Raw genomic sequence first — 17,668 nt, forward strand, 5'->3', positions numbered from 1 at the left:
CAGCTCTATTTACGATAGCCAGGACATGGAAGCAACCTAAGTGTCCATCAACACATGAATGGATAAAGAAGATGTGGCACATATATACAATGGAATATTACTCATCCATAAAAAGAAATGAAATTGAGTTATTTGTAGTGAGGTGGATGGACCTAGAGTCTGTCATACAGAGTGAAGTAAGTCAGAAAGAGAAAAACAAATACCGTAAGCTAACACATATATATAGAATCTAAAAAAAAAAAAAAAAAAAAAAGGTTCTGAAGCACCTAAGGGCAGGACAGGAATAAAGACACAGACGTAGAGAATGAATGAACTTGAGGACACGGGGAGGGGGAAGGGTAAGCTGGGAGTAAGTGAGAGAGTGGTATGGACATATATACACTACCAAATGTAAAATAGATAGCTAGTGAGAAGCAGCCGAATAGCACAGGGAGATCAGCTCGGTGCTCTGTGACCACCTAGAGGGGTGGGAGAGTGAGGGTGGGAGGGAGACGCAAGGTGGGGGGGATATGGGGATATATGTATATGTATAGCTGATTCACTTTGTGATACAGCAGAAACTAACACACCATTGTAAAGCAATTATACTCCAATAAAGATGTTAAAAAAAATGTGCAGCTCTTGGAAGTCATCAGTAATACTTAAGGGAAGACTAGATACCAAAAAATAATAACTAAATTTATGAGATTATTAATATTTTTATAGAGTAGTTACCTGAATTCATGCAATTCAACAAATATTTATCAAGAACCTGCTATGTGCTAGAAACTCTACAGATGCTAGAAATACAGCAGTGAACAAAATAGAGAAAAATTCCTGCCCTTACAGAAGTTTACATCCTAATTGGGGGAGAAGGACAATAAACAAAAGAAGCAAAATATCTATTTTGACAGATACGTGCCCTGGAGAGAAATAAAACCAGAAACGGAGTAGAGGGAGACCAGTGAGTGGGAAGGGGTACTACTTTTAAATAGAGCAATCAGAGAAGGTTTTGCTGAGAAGGTGACATTTAAGCCAAGATGTGCAGGAAATGACAAGGACAGTTGCAGTTTACCCTGAGCATTTCTGGAGCCCACATTCAACATGATTGGTGATTGGGAGACAGTAAAGGAAAGAAAAAAATAAGCTCAGGAGAACATTCACTGGAGTCCTACTCTTATTTGCGCATCTCAAAGCTGTAAGGAGAATCCCTTTAATTTCTTGAATCCAGTTTCAGTTTTCATAATGCTAAGTCCTAACAGTGTGGAGTACTTCCCCTGGATCAGGCACTGTGAAGTGTCTGATGCACATGAGCCTGTTTCATCTTCCCAACAATACTAGAGGTATCCTCAGTCCCACTTGACAGATGCTGGAGATGAGGTTAAATAATTAGCCTGAGGTCACACAGTTCAGCAAGTAGAAGAGTCTTGATTCACACTCAGGGCCCAAACATTTAGCCACCAAACCAGGCAAGTAGGAGGGTGTGGAGCCTTCTACACCACTCTTCTGCATGTGCCTTTATTAACGGAATGCCTTTGCTTAAAAATAAAAGTAACTTGAAAACTTGCTATTATTTGTCAATTGCGGTGCTCACAATGGTCTCTAAATATTTTTTCCTCCTGTAATCTAGGGACTCCACCGTACCTCAGCTGGGTCTCATTGTTCCTGAACTGCATTAGTTAAGGTTACCCAAACTTGGATTTCAAAGGAATACTTTCATTGTTCCATCTGTCACACCAAGTAATTGGGGCCAGCTGGATGTCAGGATGCGCGTGGTTACCATCTTAATCCTGCTCTTCTTTTGTGAGGCCGCTGAACGCAAAGGAAGCCCTGGGGGTGCGAGAAACCGAGTGAATCACAGCCGGGCTGGCGGGAGCCGGAAAGGCTCCAGCCTGGTCAGACGCTACGCTCCAGGTCTCCCCTGTGAAGTGTACACATATCTTCACGAGAAATACTTAGATTGTCAAGAGAGAAAACTAGTTTACGTGCTGCCCGGCTGGCCTCAGGATTTACTGCACATGCTATTAGCAAGAAACAAAATCCGCATACTGAAGAACAACATGTTTTCCAAGTTTAAAAAGCTGAAAAGCTTGGATCTGCAACAGAATGAGATCTCCAAAATTGAGAGTGAAGCTTTCTTTGGTTTAAATAAACTTACCACTCTCTTACTGCAGCACAACCAGATCAAAGTCTTGACAGAGGAAGTGTTCATTTACACACCTCTCCTGAGCTACCTGCGTCTTTATGACAATCCCTGGCATTGTACTTGTGAGATGGAAACGCTTATTTCAATGTTGCAGATTCCAAGGAACCGGAATTTGGGGAACTACGCCAAGTGTGAAAGCCCACAAGGACTAAAAAATAAAAAACTGAGGCAGATAAAATCTGAACAGTTATGTAATGAAGAAGAAAAGGAACATTTGGATCCAAAACCCCAAGTGTCAGGGAAACCCCCAGTCATCAAGCCCGAGGTGGACTCTTCTCTTTGCCACAACTACGTGTTTCCCATACAAACACTGGACTGCAAAAGAAAAGGTTTGTAAGTTTCTTACTTTTTCGTTTTCATGGATGATTAAAAATGCTTTTTGAATCTTAGGAATCTCTGCATCCCACCATGACTTAGAATTTTGGGAGCATTTCCACCAGCAATCTTTCCCCAATGACAATGGAATTTACTCCGAGCTCAAGATGGTTAGTGATTTGGGGAAAATTAGAGGAGGGTAGGAGGTATGCTCAGGAGGGGCAGCCATTTGGGTCCTACTCTTATTTGCTCATCGCAAGCTGTGGCTGTAAGAAATTTCTTTAATCTTAAATCCAATGTAATGTAACTTATGTAGGTAAACCAGTGGGTATGAAATCAAGTGCCAATGCTGTCCATATAACCTGATTTACACCAATTAAATTCAAAACATGGTTTGTATCTGTGGGGAGATAATAACTTCAAGGAAAACCATGTGCAGAGCAGGACAGGTGAGAACACCACGAGAAGGAAGCCAAGTGGGCTGTAGTGATGGTGTGTCTGTAGTTCTTATAATTTAGTCTCAAGGTTTTCAAAAACACTTGCTAACATCCTGTATCTTAATTGTTCCCAAATTATCCAAAATAAAACATTAAAATATTGAAAAAAAACTAAGTTGAAAGTATTAATCCAAGAACTATGAGACTAAGAATAGCTTTCTAGAATATTACTTTCTGCAAATCATTACTGGCTTTTACATTGCACACAATCTTGGGCTAGTAGTGTGCGGGATTTGTGCATACAGGACAAATTCATGAAATAAGAAAACAGATGGGAGATTTCAGTAAGGCTCCTGACATGTTAGTGAAGACATTCTCAAAGTATGGTCTGGGCACCGCTAATCTACCCTAGGACAACAAGGCATTTGAGTGTCTGTTTCATTTCTGGCATGGGTTAATAACTTATATGTAATATTAAATTAAAGCCAGATGTCATTGAATTAGGGTCATATAGAGCATGGTATCATTCCTTCCAGTTATCTTAGGAGGGTTTGTTTTAAGAACAGAAAGGAAAGGTTAAGAGGAACATGGAGACTGGCTCCTCTCAAGGAAACCATAGACAGGAATCTGTGGACTTTGAAGAAGCAGGAATAAATGTGTTCATTTATTAGCGAAGTCATGCTCAAGACTTGCTCCCTCTCTGACTGTGGAAGGTGGCACCTGGTTAGATCACACCACGACTACATGACACCAAAAGGTTTGCTTACTATGACACTGTGAATTATATATCGTTGATGCTAGGGTAGAGCAATTACAGTATCGTAACCTGGGAGATGCCGTTATGGGATCCTCTGAGTTTGAGAGAAAGTGCTCATTAATTGAGAACCTACTATGCTCCAGGTATTCCACACACATGCTGTCTACAGCTGCCAGCAAGGTCGTATTGATAGTATCCCCATCTACAGTTGAGGAAAATGAGGCTAAGGGAGGTTCAGTCACTTGCTCAAGGTCTCACAGTTAAGCAGCAAAACTAAGATTTGAAACTTGGTCCACCTGAGCCTGCTGGCATCCAGAATTAATCTAACCATGTTCAAACAAGCAGCTGGAACAAAGAAAGCATTAAAGAATTGCAGAAAAGGCAGTACGTGAAGTTTCTCTGTAGCCAGATTGGGTGGAATTTCCCTAACACGGTTAACGGTGGGTACTTGATGCTTCGTGCCAAAGAGCATGTTTTACTAGGATTTCCTTTGTGATGCTTAAAAACTTGAATTACATATTTTAAAAACTAATACAAAGCTACTATTCCTAGACTTGAGTTAGAAAAACTACTTGATATCGCTAAGGTTCTATCCTCAAGCTAAAGTTAATTTGCACTTGCTGCATCAGGTGACAAAGAGAAAATAGTAGAGTTAAGCTCATTAATTATCTGAGAAAAATGCTGTTAGCACAAAATTGAAGATTTCTACAGCTATACCACACTGTAATTTAAGAAAAGATAACATGTAGGAAATAGCTTTCTTTTTTACTGCTTTTCTACTCTTTGCCCATTCCCTCTCCAGTGAGCCTATTTCTGCCTTTGTCTTTTTTTCCATGATATTTTTCTCTTTTTTCTTGGCAAAAATCAACTTATAAAAATACAAATATATTTTTTATTGCTTTCCTTCATCAAGTTACTGTTGTCTAAACACAACTTTCCAGATATGCCCCATAAATTCATTCCTCATGCTTTAAAAACACAAGATTTACTGGAAAATGGTATAAATAAAGTTTATATGACATGCACAGTTAGTACATATATACTAACACTAAAGGACAACTCAAGTTCCTCCACTTATTAATGACGACGTAAATCAGAGCCTATACTTTTTAGATTATAAAATGAAGGGCAGTTGTGTCTTTTAATATCATCAATATAAATCACTCTCACTATGGTTGATATCAGTCTATTGATTCAGCTGATAATTTACTTTTTATTTTTTGATATGTTGTTGATTCCCATAAGTTTAAAGTCAAAGGTCTTCTCTATTAAATTCCCTTTGGTACTGCCTGGCACAGGGCCATGTTCTTTAGATTGATGATAATAATTGAGCTGCTTTCTTTGCTCTTACAAAGCAGTAATTTAAGCAACTTTTAAAAATAAAAATACATAGAAGTTAAAAATCATGGCTGGAACTCAAGTATGACACTGTATTTTATCCACTGTAGTTTTCCTTATCCCATTCTATAACTAGATAATAAATGTCAAATACTGAGAATAAATGTTCAGCAGTGTTCATCTCTAACTCACTGCAGGAGGGTAGTAATACTTTTGATTGGGCTCACATGTTGGACACTATGTAGGATCTAAAGAAGCCTAAAACATGCCATCAAGAGTGGAACTAGCAGTGATATTAATGAGAGCAGCCATCTAAATGCTCTGTGTGCCTAAGACATAGCAGTTTCATGCATTGTCATTGACTCCTCACAACCTTAAAAGAAATACTAGTATTATCCTCATTTTAGGAAGGAAGAAGTTGAGGAGTAGAGAAGTTAAGTTGCACTTCGAAGGTCACGTAGGCAATCCCTAAGCAGTTCCCAAGCCATTGGCCACCATGCACTGTCCTCTCTTCCTTCAAGATTCTGGGTACGGCCTATTAACCAAGAAGAATATATAAAAGCCTTCTGGGTGCTTCCTTCCAGTATTGAACCCTCCTCTTAGGCTCTGTACAATTCATCATGTACACGATCACACTCAAGGAACCGAATACAGATTCTCTTAACTCGGGAATTAGTTGTGCCTTTCCCAGCTGACAGATGATGAGTCAGATGGTGTGTGTAGGGTACCTATTACATGCCAATTTGACCACATTGACCTCAAAGACCACTATTTTTGCCTTAAACATCTGACAGCAAGAAAAAGAAACAATAGCTTTATTCACTGGGTGACAGGCACTTTGCCAACAAAACTTAGTCTTTCAAAGGGAATAAATGTGACATTAGTTGAAAGCCATGTTTATGCCATATTGAGATGGATGGATTTGCCAAAAATACATGAGAGAGTTTTAAAACTGCTTTTTAGCTTCACATTTACCAGAATAATTTACCATTTTAAGGATTTATTTTACTTCTAAGATTAGGGCTGGGGAGAATTATGACCATAAATTGCTCCCAGCTGTCTCTGAAGATAATTTCACCATTAGTTTGAACAATAATTAAGAATCTTTTATTGCAATACACAGGGCCATTTATATCTCTTTACCTACCACTACCAAGCCTTCAGAGTAGTTCTGACATTGCTGACAATCAAGGTAGCCTACTAAATGAGAAATTACACGGAAAAAATTTCCCAATTTCCTCCTCAAAATCAGCAAGGTTTGGTTGGGGGAGAGGCAATGCTTGTCAGGGGTGATAAGTAAATATGATATTTGTTGAAGGTTTACCAAAAATCTCAGATAGCAGCAGATAACCGTGTGGTGCCTGGTCTAGAAATGGGGGCATTGACCAAATTTGACTTCTAGTCTGGGGAAATTTGTATTTGTGTAATCTTTATCAAAGACAAACATACTTCACATCAACATGTGCATTTCTCATTCAAGTTTAAGGTTAAAAACTAAAGAACCGTTCTTACTCATCAATACAACAAATAAGATTTTTCCATGTTTTTCTAAGCCTACTAGTAAAGGCTTTGGTTTGCATTTCCTGGTATTACTTGTGGATCCTATTTTTACTCAAGTCTGCTGGTAACAATGCCAAAGTTGGTTCTGCAGTTCATATTCCTCTTCCACAGGTCTGCCACATTGGTTAAGCTGGGTTTCAGGGTGTTCTCATCAACATTTTTTTCTACCTATTTATTTGTGGTTAACACACTTTAGCTTGTCCTACAGTGGTTGCTTGGGAGGTCTCTGTCATTCACCCTCATGTCCAGCCCAGCAGATGTGGGTTCAGCAAGCAAGTACTGATAAATAGGCTGTCTTCCAGGACCTAGGAGATACTAACTCTGGTGGCAAGGAAGACCTACAGCCCTTAATGGCTTTGTAGGGCCTTGGTGAGGACTTGGGCTTTTATTCATAGTGAGATGGGAAGCAATTAAAGGATTCTGCCATCTGGAGGATGGCAAGCCATCTGGCCAAATGACAGGATCTCACATGTTTTAACATGATCACCTGGGCTAAGGACAATATTGGGATAATCCAGACAAGAGGTGATGGTGGCTTGGACCAATGTGGTAGCAGTGAAGGAAGAGAGAAGAGGTGGGTTCCTGGGTATTTTGAAATAAAACTCTATTCCTCTTCTAAGAAAATGCCACAGCCATTCTCAATCATTATTCCAAATGCTAAATGTCAAGAAATTATTTCTTCTGCCTGTCCTCAAGTGTCTTTGTGGTTTTCAGTTTTTCCTGGGATATCCATCTCCTTGTTTACATGTAGTGCCCAAGAGAGAATATAGCTCTCCAGTCAGGGTCTTGCTGGTCCTAAAGGGAGGATTACCTCAGCGTTGCAACATTATAATAAGTTCAAGTCTTAAAATCTTTCACCTTTCTATATGTTGGCAGACACAACTCTAGGTCAAAAAAAACAATGTCTTATCAGAGGATGGAAATAAAATCAATGCAAATTTTCAAAGCATTTTTATTACAAGCGGGCTCAATATTCCTGAATCATTAAACTCAACACATTTAATGAGCTCATTATTTCCCATATGTTAGTTAGATAACTTTGTTGCTGCCTAAGAAACTACCCCAAAACTTTGTGGCTTAAAACAACACACTTTATTATCTTACAGTTTCTGTAGGTCAGGAAACTAGACATGGGTTAGCTGAGCCATCTACTTCAGGATCTCTCCCAAGGCTGCAATAAGATGTGGTTTCACCTGAAGGCTCAACTGGAAAAGTATCCTCTTCCAAGCTCATATGACTGCTGGCAGGATTCAGTTCCTCAAGGACTGTTGGACTGAGGGCCTGAGTTCCTTGCTGGTTGTTGGCCAGAGGCCACCCTTAATTACTTGCCATGTGAGCCTCTCCAAAATGGCAACTTGCTTTATCAAAGCCAGCAAAAGAGAGTCTGCTAGCCAGACAAAAGTCACCATTTCTTGTAACCTAATTATGGAAGTGAGCTCCTATCATATTTGCTGCATTCTATTATTAGAAGCAAGTCACTAGGTTCAGCCCATACTTAAGGGGAAGAGTTTATACAAGGGCATGTATATCAGTAGAGGAGATTGTTGGATGACATTTTAGAAGCTGGCTGCCACATACCACTTATTTATTTATGATATATTAGGCACTGTTCTAAACTTCCCTCAGGAAGCTTCCGTGGCAAGGAGGGTGCAAAAATGAAAAAAATCAGTAAGATGTACACTCTGCCGGATGCTGATAACTGCCATTGAGAAAAAGCAGGAAATGGTATTATCATTGCTGTTGTTGCCTACTTGAAAGCAGGGAGATGTCGTTTTAAATACAGAGCCAGAAAGGTCTTATGGCCATTCCAATATATTGACCCCCACCCCAGTTGCTCCCCATTCCCCACAACCCTACGTGACAAGCTTGAGGATTCTAAGCAGATGGAACAGCATAAATGAAGCAGAAAGGTACCATGAATAGGCAGCAGAGCATAGTGGTTAGAAGCATAGTTTTGGGGGCTAGCATGTCTGTGTTTAAATCCTAGAGTGTGTACCAAACGTAAAATAGATAGCTAGTGGGAAGCAGCCGCATAGCACAGGGAGATCAGCTCGGTACTTTGTGACCACCTAGAGGGGTGGGATAAGGAGGGTGGGAGGGAGGGAGATGCAAGAGGGAAGAGATATGGGGACATATGTATATGTATAACTGATTCACTTTGTTATAAAGCAGAAACTAACACACCACTGTAAAGCAATTATACTACAATAAAGATGTTTAAAAAAAGAAACAAAAAACAACCCCAAACACTCAAGGCAGAGATACAGCAGCAAAATTGTCAGCTGCTTCCCTTTATACCCGCTGAGCCTCGGTGTTATTTAAAAATAAAAAAACCATAGAGTGTGACTATGGGCAAGTTGTGCCTCAGTTTCTTCATCTGTAAAATGGGGATAATGTACTTAGCTCATAGGGTTCTTGTCACATAATACTTGTTAGGGCACCTAGAAAAAGTTCTTGTACATAGGTACTAAGATGCCAAGATCCCATCAAGAAGAAAAAGCAAATTTAACAGTAATAAGGATACCAAAGAAGGAATTACCAATACCATCCCATTAACCATGGATTCTGAGCTGTTAAAAGAAGGGGGGATATAAGACTGAGTCTTTATGAAAGTAAACATACTATGAGTTAAGAAATCATATAAACCAGAAGGGTTTTTTTTTAATATTTGGAAAAAATTATCAGTAAGTCAGTTATTCTATAGCAAAAAAGGAATTATGGATAAATGGATACCACCTTTCATAAACTTACTGTACCTAGTTCAAGGAATTTCTGCTTATTCAGAAAGTCTTTGGGTCACGCTGTTTCTCAGGTGTGAACTAATCTGGACGTTTTATTTGTTGCTTCTAATTTTCTTTTGTCTGAACAGGTTTGTTTCTCTTCACAGGCTTCACTTGCCCTACTTAAAATTGAATAAAACCTCTTCAGAATATTTTGCTAAAGATTAAAAGAAAGGGCAAGTATTATGCTAAAATATAAAATAAACACACTTTATAGTGTTTTAAAGTATGATTTAAAGACAAATATAAATAGTAAGAGACAAATTAGGTGAACCTTGATTTCCTATTAACCTATGAAAAATAACTGGACCCCTCTTCCAGAGGCTTTTTTATAGTAGTAGTCATTGTTGTCTCAGTAGTAGTAGTAGTAGTAGTAGTAGTAGTAGTAGTAGTAGTAGTAGTAGTAGTAGTAGTAGTAGTAGTAGTAGTAGTAGTAGTAGTAGTAGTAGTAGTAGTAGTAGTAGTAGTAGTAGTAGTAGTAGTAGTAGTAGTAGTAGTAGTAGTAGTAGTAGTAGTAGTAGCAACAGCAGCAGCACTATTGTTATTACTGTTTTTCCTGAGGAGTCCAATTACTTCAGTACCTTGGGAAGAGTCAGGGAGGAGTGGTGGAGTATAAATTAAGTCACAAGGATTCAGGAAATAAGTGGGTGATGAGGAAGCAGGGGAGCAAATGAGGACTATTCTTTCTCCAATTTTAGCACCCAAGGAAAGGAGAAATAAGGTAACAGCCTGAGGGTCATCAAGGTCGAGGGCTTTTTGTTTCTTTTTTAGGATGGCAAGATCTGAGCTTATCTGTTGACAGAAGGAGTCTGAGGAGAGGGATAAAATGAAGATGCAACAAAGAGGCAATAATTAATAGTGAAAGCTCTTAGGGGAGTGGGAAGGGAATGGGAGGGGACGCAGGTAGAGTGGTTTGATTTGTGGGTTTCATTTTGTTTCAGCTTTCTGTTTTTAAGAGCGTCCCAGGTGATTCTAACAGGCGGCCAGGCTTGAGCCCCACCACCCCGCCTGATGCCCAGCCAGCTGAGCTGCACACTGCCTGCTGTCCTGATCTTGATTTCTTGCCGCCTCTAGGAAGTTTCTCAGAACAGTTCAGCAAGGAGTGATATCTGCTCCTCTAAGTGTGATGCACTTGGTTCGCTGGGCTTTGGTGGAATTTAGCGTATTCTGAGGCTTGTTCATATAGTAATGTTCTTCGGCTTTAGATGGGATATCCTTTTCCCCTTCAAGAGCTGACTCTTCACTCACACAGGGATAAGAGTGATAGAGCAAATGGGGGCAAGAGGAGAGCTTGATAACCTGAACATTTTTATTTTTTCCAGAGTTGAAGAAAGTTCCAAACAACATCCCTCCACACATTGTTAAACTTGACTTGTCACACAACAAAATCAACCAACTTCGACCCAAGGAGTTTGAAGATGCTCATGAGCTAAAGAAATTAAACCTCAGCAGCAATGGCATTCAATTCATAGATCCCGGTAAGTTCCACAGAATAGCCCTTTAAACAGGTGACAGGTGTTCTCTGTTTTTTTATTATGGTAACATTTATAGTAAATACAATTTAGTTTTTAAAAAACTGTAAGAAGTCTGAATTTAAATTAAACATGATGCTTATAGTAGAACTTGCTTGGCCCTCAGAAATATTTGCCAAACTTGCTTTATGAAGTATGTAATAAGCAACAGTTATTCAGTTGGTCCAAATAAAAGAAGTGTTTTGTAGAATATATTTAAAAAATAAGAGTATATGGGGCTTCCCTGGTGGCGCAGTGGTTGAGAGTCCGCCTGCCGATGCAGGAGACACGGGTTCGTGCCCCGGTCCGGGAAGATCCCACGTGCCGCGGAGCGGCTGGGCCCGTGAGCCATGGCCGCTGAGCCTGCGCGTCCGGAGCCTGTGCTCCGCAACGGGAGAGGCCACAACAGTGAGAGGCCCAACAGTGAGAGGCCCGCGTACCGCAAAAAAAAAAAAAAAAAAAAAAAAAGAGTATATGGCTAGGGCTTCCCTGGGGCACAGTGGTTAAGAATCCGCCTGCCAATGCAGGGGACACGGGTTCGAGCCCTGGTCCAGGAAGATCCCACGTTCCGCAGAGCAGCTAAGCCCCCGAACCACAGCTACTGAGCCTGCGCTCTAGAGCCCACACACCACAACTACTGAAGCCTGAGCATCTAGAGCCCATGCTCTGCCACAAGAGAAGGCACCACAATGAGAAGCCCGCGTACCGCAACAAAGAGTAGCCCGGCTCACCACAACTAAAGGAAACGCGCACGCAGCAATGAAGACCCAAAGCAGTCAAAAAAAAAAAAAAAAAAAAAAAAAAATAGGGTATGTGTCTAGTGGTCAATAATATGCTAAACATGTCGTGATTCTTAAAAGGAAATTCAGATCTGGCATTTTCTTTGCTTTTCATTAAGTCCAAACTTATTTAAAGTAAGACTTTAACTTGTTTAAAATAAATTTGAAATAATCTGCTAAGCAGAATAAATTAAGTTCATAAAATTAAGATCTAGTGTGCTCATAAATTAAGATAAAATGTGCTCAAATTAGAGCCAGATGGAGTCTATCTAATCCTAGATCAAGATCAATTCTCTTTTCCATCCTTCAAATCTCTTCTCCATTTGCTAAGCAAAGCCTCTGACAAAAATGAGCATGGTAAGTTAACTCACTGAATTTTAGAAAAAACTGAGAATTACTGCAATGTTGATCAGATTTGTAACCTACGTAATATTTGTGCCTTCGCAGTGCCTTCACAATTTGAAAAGCTCTGTCTTTAAAAATGTGTATTACTACTATTAATAGTGCAATGTTAATGTCATAAGCATTTTGAGTACAATTGTTTCTTGTTTTCTTAAAGGTAATTTAATACCATTAACAGAACATTAGGATTTTAACATTGTAGAAGTAAAAACTGAAAATGAATATTCTAGAGCTACCAAGGCATATTTTAGTATTAATAACATTTTTAAACATTAAGAAATCATAATTTTTAAAAATTTTGAAAGGAACAGCAATATGCTACGCTCATACCTTAGCCTGTACAGATAGTGTAAACTTGGGAGTATCTTCAAATTTTGAGATCAAAAGCAGTTTTCATTTTACAGTGAATAAGAATACTACAGAGATACTCTTCTCCCAGACAAAGTGATCATTGTATTAGTGTGCAGGTCAGTCACTGGTAGCCGGTCTCCACAAAGCCAGGCCACAGGATGAAGAATCTGGAGGTGGAGATCCTCTTTTGCTCAATGAGAACCAAAGAACTGCAAGACAAGCATGTCTGTCTCGGGTCCCTGGGCAAGTGTCTAATTTCCTCCCGCTCGCCCGCATGCAGCAACAAAGACCCGATGCAGCCAAAAATAAATAAATAATTTTTTTTAAAAAAAAGAAAAGAAAATTGTGAGATCATTAACTCACAAAATGTGAGCAAATTTTTTTTAAATGCAGTGTCTTCAGAACTATCATTGCAAGGGCTGACCTTTTGCTCCTCCCCAGCCACCCGCTCCCCTCTCCCAATGACCCAAGTCATTGCTTTGCACCAAAATATACTTCTTTTAGGGGGAATTAAGGGTTTTGTCTGAGAACAAATGATATGAAAATAGTTAATGGTATTAGTTTGAGAGCATATTTTTCAAATTCAAAATAAGGGCACTGTATGCTCTGACGAGAGTATTTTAAAAGAGCAATGAGAAAATGTTTGAAACAGAAACAGAATATTTGAAATCAGCATTGACCTGTAAATTCTAGAGTACCTGGTCAGTTTACATCAACTGAAGTAGAGATAATTTAGGTTTAGATTTCTTTACTCTCAGAGGGGAAAAAAAAAGCTTTTTGTTGTATTATTTTGTGTTATGTGTTTGATATTTGTTTTAATTATCCACCCTCCAGCAGAATTAAATACATATGGTTTCAAAGCAGATAGCTACCATAGCTTGCCAAAATACAACCAGATGTCTTCAAAATGTTGATAAAAATTTTTTTGGTTTTGGACAATACAAGAATATAATTCCTTCTCCCTGGGAAGGAAACTGGGAAATGGCTATTTTCTAGGCATTTTCAGAGTTATATCCCAGAGAGCTGTCAAATCACCCCCAAACACGTTTCTCATTTTTTTATGCACTTATGTCTTACATGTGAGATATTTTCCTACTTCATGCCTTTTTTGTGGCATCTTTCCAGTGAGTATTAAAAAATGCACATGAGCGCACAGTACATTTTTAGACAGCTAACTTAAAACTGATTTTTCAAATAAAATATTGTATTCTAGTCAATTTAATCAAGGGGAAAGCTTTGTCTGAGTAAAAACATATTTCAGAATTTTGCATTTAGACGCGTATACTGTTGGGGAAATATAATTAAAACCGAAGTCTTCACCCAACACAGAAATCCTCTCCACAAAGGCAGTAGAGAAAGAAGATTCTTTTATTATTGAATAAGCATTAAACCAGAATGTGATGTACATCACAGGCAATCTGCTAAGAGATTACAGAGACAGAAAGAAATCTCACCCTTTGTATAGCCCAGCAGATACAACCTAATACATACGTGTTTTCAGGATAAACGATAACTAGTTCTTAAGTAAGAAGACTTGACAGCACCGTTTGTCAAACATTGTTCATTCTAACCTTACTCGCAAGTGAGTTGGCATCTGTGTTAGCTAATTGGCTTTATCAAGAGGAAAACATACTTCTATCTTTATGACAAGAGGTAATTTTGTGACTTGGAAGAAGGCTCCTACCCCACCCCCCCGCCGCCACAGAAACTGGGAGACAGGTATTATCTCCCTTGATGTTTCCATTTCAAAGAGATGGCTCCCAGGTTCTTAAGAAGGATGAGCCTCATAAAGCTGGAAAAGGCCTCTTTAGTCTTCTAAAGGATATGTACACATTTCAAAGAGAAGAGAAAGTACTTGCAAGTTTTCTAAAGTAAGAAGTCTGAGAAAAAGGAGGGGAGGGAAATCTTTTCCTTTATTTTCAATAGAGAGAATTAACTCTTTTTTTTTAATTTAAATTTGTCCTTATAATACACAGTGCACTTAACCCAATTACCCAGTTGGTTTAATAAATATTTTCTGTTTCTAGCTGCTTTTTTAGGACTCACACATTTAGAAGAGTTAGATTTATCAAACAACAGTCTGCAAAACTTTGACTATGGAGTATTAGAAGACTTGTATTTTTTGAAACTCTTGTGGCTCAGAGATAACCCTTGGAGATGTGACTACAACATCCACTACCTCTACTACTGGTTAATGCATCACTACAACGTGCACTATAATGGCCTGGAGTGCAAAATGCCCAAAGAATACAAAGGGTGGTTTGTGGGAAAATATGTTCAGAGTTACTATGAAGAATGCCCCAAAGACAAATTACCAGCATACCCTGAAACATTTGACCAGGATACAGAAGATGATGAATGGGAAAAAATACTTAAGGATCACACAGCAAAGAAACAAAGTGTAAGAATCACTATTGTGGGATAACTTAGAAATTGTTCTGGTTGCAGCTAATTTTGTATTTGCTAAACTGGTGTTGGAAAACCGCATGTTTACATTTTGATTAACTGTTTTACCTATTTATGCAGGGTTACCCAGCTAAAGGAAGGTTCCCTTAATTATTATTATTGTTGTGACAGTATAGTAATCAAGGGAATACTCTCATCCTGCTTGCCTGCCTGTTTGCAGAACAGCTTTTGATGATGATTCCACACTGGTAACCTGCAGGAGTTGCGTCCTAATGATGGCGTTAGAAGGTCATAATGTTCTGTATAAATGTTTTTACTGCTTTTTGAAAATTAAAAAAAACCTGGTTCATTTTTACATGCTTTTCAAGAGCTGCTTGTACATACCTAAAGATGATCAAAATGAAGAGATACAAATGCTTAGTAATAATAAAATGTAATTCTCTCCCCTCTGCCCCCCAACTTTTTTTTTCAGTAAGTCAGCTTATGCATTGAATAAATTTCCATTTCTGATTCCTGTGCACTCCAAAATGAGGTCCTGGTAAACCCAGATTCTCAACTACTTTTCACTGATCCTTGCAAAAAACTGTCAAGCTAGACCTGAAGGAGAATTGCCACAGGCAGTAAGCCAAGAATCTGAGAATTATATTAGAGACCGCTCAGAAGATGGGACTCTCAGAAGCAGTTGTAGATGATGTGAACATGAGAGCTCTGAACAGGTATAAACACTAGTAAATGTGGAAACAGCACTGGTTTTTTAACAGAGTACAGACTAGGAAGCCACCTGTCAGTGGGAAGGATCTGAGAGCCCTTCCTGGTAAGCTAATATGTCAAGACACATAAAACAGGATGAAATTAGGATTCAGGGTCAAGATTTGGGATGGAAAAGAAGCAAACAAAAAGGGAAGTGATATCAGAAGCAACTGAGGGCAGAGGTGGTACCCAAGAGAAGCCCCATGATTTGCGTTGCAGGTTAAAATTAGCTCACCTGGAGAAACAATCACCAGAAAGAGAGGAAGGGTCTGGAGACTGACCCCATCAGTTTGTATTTTGATAGTAGTGTACTATTAGAAAAATAAAATGAAAAGAAATATGTACATATCATTAGAAATACCACTTTTTCCTTTTTATGCAGATTTTCTTTTCACTGAGTTGAAAATATTTCCATTTCTTATATCAAGGTATTCATACAAAGTTTAGCAACTGGTCTTATCTGATACTTGTACAAATTTCCAAAGTATAGAACATGGTAAATAACAAATAGTATTGAGCATTTCTTTTTTTTTTTTTTGGCTGCACCACGTGGCTTGCAGGATCTTAGTTCCCCAACCAGGGATTGAACCCAGGCCACAGCAGTGAAAGCACCAAGTCCTAACCACTGGTCCTCCAGGGAATTCCCTTGAACATTTCTTAAACACCTATTAGAGGCCAGACACTGTGCTAAGAGCTTCACGTATTCTATTTCTAATTCTCACAAGATCCCTCTGAGGTACATAATATTATCTGCCTTTTCTAGATGAGGAATCCAAGGCTTAGAATGTAGGTAACTTGGATAGAGCCACAAAGCTGGCAGGTGGCAGAGCCTGGATTCAGGTCTGCCTAAGTCCTTTCTACTGTGCAAGGCTACAGAGCACTCTAAAAGTTACCTTTAGTCATGGCTGCCTCACAACAGAACTTCCAGAAACAGACACTAAAAAATAGTAGATGCTTTTTCTCCTGAACCACCTATGAGGGCGGGCGATAATCTTTGGGTCAAGTCAGTTAATTCTATTAATATGTATAGGAAACCAAGAGAGTGGGAAGCTGGAACAATTGCTGGAGCTGGTGGTTCAGGAAATGACGCTGCATTGTAAGGTTCTAACCGCTGTGCGCATTTTATCAATGGTTTGGGTCAGGGTGGAGACTTAGAAATACTGGTTCTCAATGCAAATTCTCACATTGTTCAACATGAGGTATTGAAGGTAGCTGTGAAGTTTGAAGTGTTACCAGAGAGATGTAATAAATTCACTTATTGTTGATGAGCACTCAGAGTGGAGTATTAAAGAAAACATCCAAGATTTGATGGTGGAGAAAGCCAGGTGGGACTTCAGTGGAAGACAGAGGCACACAGCAGGAATGTGAGGGTTCTGGAAAGAAATAAGGGCATTAAATCTGATTCAGAGAAAGGACCCAAGTTACTCTCTGGTTTAATTTTTGGAGGCTACCTGGGAATTTTATTGGTTTATTTTTATATTCAGGATCATTCCCAGGGATCTATTTGAAAATAAAGCTCTGGAACACATCATGATAGAAATTGATCCAGACCATCCAAAAGTAAGTCATTTAGAATTGCTAATATCTCCCAGGGCCAAAATTTAAATACATTTTTAAAAGCTTAAAATTTGCTCTTTTTTTGTATCAGAGTTTATATTTTTTCAGGGAAGCATAGTTGATCAGTGATGGCATTAATAATTAAATACCTCCTCTTCTGCTAATTTCTTTTTTTAATTAATTTTTATTGGAATATAGTTGATTTATAATGTTACATTAGTTTCTGCTCTACAGCAAAGTGAATCAGTTATACATATACATTTATCCACCCTTTCTGCCAATTTCATACTTGATTGATTAATAACTTGCCTCTGCAACTTCCTTCTGTTCAATAGGTGATGAAGTTCAAGAGATTTTTTTTAAGTATATTTTATGGTAGTCAAAAATAATACAATCCTGAGATCTACATATTTGAACATATATGTTTAAATATCACTTGAGTTTTTATCCAAATACCCAAGTGTTTTTTTTTTTTCGACTAGTTCTAAGATTCTTTGATTTTTCTGAAGTAAATAAGATTTACTACAAGCTGAGTTCTCC

General features: G+C 38.7%; 2 protein-coding genes across 7 annotated transcripts in view; one reads left to right on the plus strand and one right to left on the minus strand.

The window, feature by feature from the left end:
* Nucleotides 1-17,668, minus strand: part of FBXL13 (F-box and leucine rich repeat protein 13) — a 192,261-nt gene that overhangs the window by 104,176 nt on the left and 70,417 nt on the right. The gene's annotated exons all lie outside the window — the stretch shown is intronic.
* Nucleotides 1-17,668, plus strand: part of LRRC17 (leucine rich repeat containing 17) — a 44,875-nt gene that overhangs the window by 15,643 nt on the left and 11,564 nt on the right. For 5 of the 6 annotated variants that reach the window (XM_055085065.1, XM_055085066.1, XM_055085063.1 and 2 more), the window contains 3 exons: nucleotides 1,610-2,514; nucleotides 10,695-10,850; nucleotides 14,443-15,152. In XM_055085065.1, the coding sequence (XP_054941040.1) occupies nucleotides 1,746-2,514; nucleotides 10,695-10,850; nucleotides 14,443-14,840 (1,323 nt within the window). In that variant the 5' untranslated portion in view covers nucleotides 1,610-1,745 and the 3' untranslated portion in view covers nucleotides 14,841-15,152. Of the gene's footprint in view, nucleotides 1-1,609; nucleotides 2,515-10,694; nucleotides 10,851-14,442; nucleotides 15,153-17,668 lie in introns of those variants that run through there. The other variant, XM_055085067.1, reaches the window with a different exon arrangement.

Source organism: Physeter macrocephalus, chromosome 5 (assembly GCF_002837175.3).
Source record: "Physeter macrocephalus isolate SW-GA chromosome 5, ASM283717v5, whole genome shotgun sequence".
Taxonomy (NCBI): domain Eukaryota; kingdom Metazoa; phylum Chordata; class Mammalia; order Artiodactyla; family Physeteridae; genus Physeter; species Physeter macrocephalus.